Source organism: Penaeus monodon, chromosome 38, assembly GCF_015228065.2.
Source record: "Penaeus monodon isolate SGIC_2016 chromosome 38, NSTDA_Pmon_1, whole genome shotgun sequence".
Classification (NCBI taxonomy): domain Eukaryota; kingdom Metazoa; phylum Arthropoda; class Malacostraca; order Decapoda; family Penaeidae; genus Penaeus; species Penaeus monodon.
In genome coordinates, this window is record NC_051423.1 from 23,638,720 (window position 1) to 23,646,219 (window position 7,500).

The following is a 7,500-nucleotide window of genomic DNA, read 5'->3' on the forward strand; positions in this document are numbered from 1 at the left end:
TGCACAACGAGTCATGCTGTTAATATACTTACTATAATCCTAAATTAAATATGCTTAAAGTTATAGTAAACTATCTATAATGTCTATCTGTGTGTATGTTTTGTGTGTGTGTGTGTGTGTGAAGAAATGCTACTACTGGAAAATACATTAACTTCCAAAATTTTCTAGTAAAATTATGAAAATTGATCTAAGACTCCCAATCATATGAAATACTATTAAAATATAACCTTCATGTCTGTCTACATTGCTGTGCAATATGCACTCTCTGTCTAATACACTTTTCTCTTGAAAGTATTCCTTTTTTTAATGTTTTTATGTTTTTATTTTTGTTATATTACTAAAAATATATAATGAAAACCTATATACTTTGGTTTTATTGTTTCAAAGTGATCTGATGCCTTGTGTATGGCATCATATTCTATTCTATTACTCATCTTACCACAAGCCTAGAACTACCACAACCCTTCCTACACCTTCTCACAACCCCTACACCCTTCCTGCACCCTCCCACAACCCCTGCATCGTCTCTACACCCTTCCGCAATCCCCCAGTGCCCTTCCTACACCCTCCCACAACCCCCTTTCTACACCCTTACTCAAACCCCAAGGCCCTTCCTACACCCTACCACAACCCCTTACACCCACCCACAAAAAAAACACTCCTCCTCCTTACCAGATCCTTGACCGTCCTCCTGGCTCCTGCTTGAACGAGGACCTTGGCCACCTGATCCACGCCTTCCACGGCCATCGCGTAGTGGAGGGGGCGTCTGTTCAGCTGTTTGGGGGGGGGGGAGAAGGGAGGAGAGGGTGAGTTTCGAGGTAGGGTGATGGTGGGGAGAGGTGGGGAATGGTAGGGTAATGGTGGGGAATGGTAGGGAGTGATGGGGAATGGGGATGGGAATGGGATTGTTATTTTCATTATTATCAATATTGTTTTTTCATTGATAAAATTCATATTATTAAGATAAGTATTATTATTATTACTATTATCATCATTATTATTATTATCATTATTATTATTATCATTATTAATGGTGTGGTGGTGGTTGTGGGTGTGCTTTCCTGTGGGTGTTTTGTTTTGTTTCTTTGTTTTAATTTCATTGTTTTTGTTTCGTTTGGTTTATTTTCTTTTGTTTGTTTTTGTTTGCTTTAGTTGATTGCTCGTTTCCTCTTTTATTTTGTTTGTTTTTGATCTGTTTGGTTTCTTGCTTCCTTTTTCGCTTTGTATTGTTTCCTTGTTTTTTCTTTGTTTTGTTTTGTTTCTTTAATATTTTCCTTGTTTTGTTTTTCTTTGATTTTTTCTTTATTTTGTTGGTCTGTTTGCTTGCTTCCTTTTTCAGTTTTTTTTTATACTGATTTTATTTAACATGAGAGTGGGATATAAAGGCACTTTATTCAAGCATGAGTGATGCCCCTGTGTGTGTATATATAATATATATATATATATATATATATATATATATATATACATATATATAATATACATATATATAATATACATATATATATATATATATATATATATATATATATATATATATATATATATACATATATACATATATATAATATACATATATATATATATATATATATATATATATATATATATATATATATATATAAACAGGTACACACATAGACAGACACACGGACACATACACACACAAGCATATGCACACACACAGGCATATGCACAGACACACACACACACAAACACACACACACACACACACACACACACGCACACACACACACGCACACACACACGCACACAAGACAAAATACTTATAACATTGATTCTTCAAAGTTACATCTACCAAAATCCCTAAACCTCTCTCTCTCTCTCGCTCTCCATCTATCTACCTCTTTCTCTCTCCCTCTCTCCATCCCCTCTCCCTCCCTCTTTCTCTTCCTCTCCCTCTCCCCCTTTCTCTCTCATTTTCTCTTCCCCCCCTCTCATTTTCTCTCCCCCCCTCTCTCATTTTCTCTCTGTAACACTAGCATAACGTTAAATAATTCAAGTACTACTTATTATATGATTAATCAAAACACTGTCGCTGGTTGATTTAACCCTTATCGTACTTCTCAAATTCCAATGTTATTCAAAACCTTATTCATGGTTATTCAAATACTCAGTCCCTTTATTCATATAGTTATGTCATGAATTTGTAAAGAAACCGTGGTCAATGATTAACAAGAGGCAAGTATGATAGATTTTAAAACTCTAAGTCTCGTTTCGCTGCACATACACCCGTCTTATGAGTTGCTGTTGACTGTTCGTCTGTATCGCTGTATAGTGGCATTCATACTCACGTGTGACAATTGTTTCTCAGTGAAACGAGTCTTTTATAGCATAAATGACTCGTCTCGCAGCAACCCCCACTCTTATGAACTGCTGTTGTTCCCCGAGTTCCATATGCCTCGCTGGGTTAAAGCACCATTCACTCTCTTTAGCACGGTCGCTGACGAGATACACATACTGAACGCGAGCAGTGTTATAATGTGCTTCACTTTGTAATATGCATCTCTCTCTATCTCTCTCTCTCTCTGTCTATCAATCTATCTCTATTTCTCTGTCTCTCCCTTTCTCTCCCCCTCTTTCTCCCTCTCGCTCTTCCCTCTCTCTCCCTCTTCCCTCTCTTTCCCTCTTCCCTATCTTCCCCTCTTCTCTCTCTCTCTCTTCCCTCTCTCCTACTCTTGTCTCTCACTCTTCTCTCTCTCTCTCTCTCTCTCTCTCTCTCTCTCTCTCTCTCTCTCTCTTCCCTTTCCCCCCCCCTCCCCTTCCTCTCCCTCTCCCTCTCCACCCCCTCTCCCTCTCTCCCTCCCCTCCCTCTCCCTATTCTCCCCTTCCAACTCACATTATCTCCAATCACAAGCAGAATCGGATACTGCTTAGCCAGGAACTCCATAATTTCCTTCTCCTCGCACAGGGTAGCGATGTGCAGTGACGTCCTTCCTCGGTAGTCCTTAGCTCTGACGATGTCCTCCGAGTCGGCGATGTACTGGACGTGAGGCAAGGACCCCACGCGGATGGCCTTGTGAAGCCAGTCGCGTTTTTCCTGCAGAAGACGACGAAGGGGGTGGGGGTTAAAAAACGATGGGGGTGGGGTGGGTAGGGGTGGTTAGGTAAGGGGTGGGGAATGGGGAGGGTGGATGGGCGTATGGGTGTGGATGGGGAGTGTGGTTGGTTTTGGTGGGGAAGGGGTGAGGGAGGGGGGTTAGGGCAGGATATTGGGTTGGGTTTAGGTAGCGAGGGTTGCCATGCATACATACATTTTTGTGATATATATTCATATATATATGTGTGTGTGTCTGTGTGTGTATGTGTGTGTGTGTGCGTGTGTGTGTGTGTCTGTGTGTGTGCGTGTGTGTGTGTGTGTGTGTGTGTGTGTGTGTGTGTGTGTGTGTGTGTGTGTGTGTGTGTGTGTGTGTTGTGTGTGTGGTGTGTGTGTGTGTGCGTGTGTGTGTGTGTGTATGTGTGTGTGTGTACGTGTGCGTGTGTATGCGTGTGTGCGTGTGTGTACATACATATAATAACAAAAATAACGATAGCAATCACAGTAATCAATAACAACACCAATAATATCAAACGAAAACATTAATTCTTACCTCAAAGCTAATCACAGACTTCAAAAATTCAAGAGTCTTGTGCTGTTTGTTATCTTGCGCAACTTCCAGAATATTCCGGCCCTTCTCGTCCATCACGTCCAAAAGGTGATCGTAACCCTCAAGTAAGAGCGTTTTGAGTTCCTTAAGATCGCCTGAAATTATTGCTGTTGTTGAGTATGGTTGTTTTTTTGTTGTTGTTGATTAATATTCTTCTTGTTGTTGTTATCATTATCATCATTTTAATCACGATTATCATTATCATTTTCATTATCAATTATTATCATTTTTACTGCTTTCATTATCGCTATCATTATCATTATTATTATCAACATCCTCTCTAGCATTATTATTATTATTACTATTATCATTATCAATCATCATTATTATCATTATTTTCTCTACTTTCATCAACCTCAACCCCAACCCAACCCAACCCAACCCCCAATCCTCACCGGTAGCCGACAGCCGCAGCACGAACTTATCAATAGCAGCAACATTCTCCTGAAGGTCGTGCTCAGAGGCTACATCCCTTGGCGTTCTGTACTGGTCGTCGCGGTCGGCCAGACTACAGCGCGACACGGAAATAAGGCGGTAGAAGGCCGATTTCCCGTGTGGGCGGCCGGCGGCGAAGTGCAGCACGTTTTGACCGTTTCTGTCCTGTGGGCGTGGGAGGAGGGGGTGAGGGAGGAGGATGGGGAGGAGGGGGTGAGAGAGGAGGATGGGGAGGAGGGGTGAGGGAGGAGGATGGGGAGGAGGGGATGAGAGAGGAGGATGGGGAGGAGGGGGTGAGGGAGGAGGATGGGGAGGAGGGGGTGAGAGAGGAGGATGGGGAGGAGGGGGTGAGGGAGGAGGATGGGGAGGAGGGGGTGAGGGAGGAGGATGGGGAGGAGGGGGTGAGGGAGGAGGATGGGGAGGAGGGGGTGAGGGAGGAGGATGGGGAGGAGGGGGTGAGAGAGGAAGATGGGGAGGAGGATGAAGTGAGAGAAGAGGATGGGGAGATGGAGGGTGAGAGATGAGGATGAGAGTGGGGAGTGAGAGAGGAGGATGAGGAGGTGGAGGGAGTGGATGAGGGTGAAAGAGGAGGATGAAGAAGAGGATGATGAGGGGGTGAGAGAGGGGGATGGGGAGGAGGAAGAGGTGAATGAAAGTGAAAGAGGAGGAGATGAGAGATGAGGATGGGGAGGAGGAGGTGAAAGAGGAGGGTGATAGAGGAGGTGAGAAAAGAGGATAGAGAGAATAAGGAAAATGAGGAGGAAGAGGTGAAAGAGGAGAGGAAAGAAGAGGTGAGAAATTTGTATTTTCTTTTTTGGAGATAGTAGGGAGGGAAACTTAAGTTATTGTTATTATTTGTATATTTAATTACGTATTCGTTAGTTAATACTGTTATTGTTATTGATATCACCAGTATTGTTATTCATATTATCGGTATTCTTATCATTATTATTAATGATAAGATTTTTAAAAAATGATAATAATAAAATAAACAAGTAAAATAAATTCATCGGTTACATCGAGGCAAATATCTACTGAATTATGATCATTGAAGATAAAAGAAGAAAAGAGAATCAACTTGTAAAAAAAAAGGAAAAGAAGAAAAAAAAGGATTATGAGCGTAAAGGAATAAAAAAAAGGAAAAGGAGAAAAAAAAGGACTATGAGCGTAAAGGAATTTTTTAAAAATAAAATACCTGTTATATCGTGCGCGTGAAAATAGAATCAAATATTAGGTGAAGCGTGTAAAGGGAAGTATACATTAGAGATAGGAGGAAAGGAGAATAAATTTGTCAAAACATGGGCGGCAGGAGAGAAAGATTATTTATTACGGTGTGGGCGTTTTATGGCCGGTAAAGAGAGCTAGATAAGTGTATTTGGACATTAAAAACAAAGTGTTTTATCCACTCCACTCCCTCACCCTAGTTTGCGGACCAGAAGTGGCCTCGCCTCCACCCGTGCTGTCCAGTGCCGTCTGCATGGCGATTGTTGCCTGACCAGCGCCTGAGTTCTGAGTTCCTGCCTGTTAATTGGGAAATTGCTTAACTGCATGATAAAAATGTTAAATAGGATATTGCTTAACTGCATGATAATAACGTTAATTGGGAAAGTGGTTAACTGCATGATATAAATGTTAATTTGGAAATTGCTTAACTGCATGATAATAACATTAAATAGGAAAGTGGTTAACTGCATGATATTTTTTTCTATTTGGAAATTGCTTAACTGCATGATAACTGTTAAATATGAAATTGGTTAACTGCATGATAACGAATGTTAATTGGGAAATTGGTTACCTGCATGATAAGAAATATTAAATAAGAAATGGTTTAACTTGCATAATAAAATTTTAAGCAGAAAAGTGGTTTTATTGCGTGACAAAAGAAATTATTTTTTGTTAATTACGTAGGAAAAAGTTTATTTATTTCTAATTCCATGATAAAATAAATTTGGAATATTTGTTAAGAGAAATTTTAAGGTTTGTTAATTAACTAGTTAAAAAGTTAAATGGAAAATTGGTTTATTGCATACTGAAGGAAGCTAGAATATTTATTAATTGGATAGTGAAATTGTTGAGCGGGAAATTGGTTCTCTGCATGATGAAAGAAATTGGCATATCAGTTAAATGTCTTGGTAAAAAAGTTATTTGAGAAATTATTTAATTGAACATTAAAGACGTTAATTGGGAAACTGGTTAATTGCATGATATGGCATGATAAAAAGTTAGTTTATATATATAATATATATATATGTGTGTGTGTGTGTGTGTGTGTGTGTGTGTGTGTGTGTGTGTGTGTGTGTGTGTATGCATATATATATATATATATATATATATATATATATATATATATATATATATATGTATGCATATATATATATACATATATACATATATATTTATATATATATATATATATATATATATATATATATATATATACTGTAAATATTTTTTCCCTTTTTTATCGAAAGTTTATTTATTAAGAAAAAAACATAATAAAAACTGTATTAATTAAACAATAAAAAGTTGTTGAGCGTAATAAAATTGTTAAATGGAAAATTATGTTATTCTTACCATTACCATATTTACCAATGTCATTCATATTATCAATTTCAACATCACTATAGTCCTAATTATTATTACTATTAGTTATCAACATCATCGTTATCATCATCATCACCACCATTAAAAACATCATCTTCACCACAACAATCATTCTTATCAACAGTATTACCAGTACCATCACCACCAACACCTTCACCATCATCACCATTACCACCATCACCACCACCATCACAACTATCACCACCATCATCCTCACCATTATCACCACTACTATCACCACCATCATCATCCTCACCACCACCTTCCTCATCATCATCACCATCACTATCACCACCATCATCATCCTCACCACCACCACCATCATCACCATCTTTTTAAACTGACCTTTCCATTATCCGACTTGGCTGGAGTTTCCGTATACCTGTAGCGGTAGAGACAGCCGGCCAGGTAAGCTATGGGGTCACGAGGCCGAACTTGGTTGACCTCGGACAATCCTTTAATTAGGGCGTCTCCTAGGGCTGTTAGGGAGGGGAAGGGGGAGAGGGAGAGAGGGGGGTGAGAGAGGGATAAAGGGATAGGAAGGATGGTGTTGTGTGTGTGTATGTGTGTAACTTGGATTAACAATAAGTTTTCAAAATGATTATAATTACCATTGCTGTCATTATTCGTTGTTATTAAATTCTGTATATTCTTGTATGGAAATGTGACAAAGAATTTGAATTTTAATCTGGAATTTGACGACAGCAGACATTACGCATATCTCTCCTCTCACCATTCGTCAGGTACTGGCCGTCTTCCGTCCACATGCCAGGGAATTCCGAACTGACGGAGG

At 39.4% G+C, this 7,500-nt stretch overlaps 1 protein-coding gene across 1 annotated transcript in view; it reads right to left on the reverse strand.

Moving 5' to 3' along the window:
* LOC119596758 overlaps positions 1-7,500 on the reverse strand; it is a 34,303-nt gene that overhangs the window by 2,693 nt on the left and 24,110 nt on the right. The window contains exons 10-16 of the mRNA XM_037946083.1: positions 7,441-7,500; positions 7,053-7,186; positions 5,523-5,624; positions 4,064-4,268; positions 3,612-3,763; positions 2,861-3,061; positions 673-774 (exon numbers count right to left, since the gene is read on the reverse strand). The exon at positions 7,441-7,500 is cut by the window's right edge and continues 240 nt beyond it. Of these exons, the coding sequence (XP_037802011.1) occupies positions 673-774; positions 2,861-3,061; positions 3,612-3,763; positions 4,064-4,268; positions 5,523-5,624; positions 7,053-7,186; positions 7,441-7,500 (956 nt within the window). The remainder of the gene's footprint in view (positions 1-672; positions 775-2,860; positions 3,062-3,611; positions 3,764-4,063; positions 4,269-5,522; positions 5,625-7,052; positions 7,187-7,440) is intronic.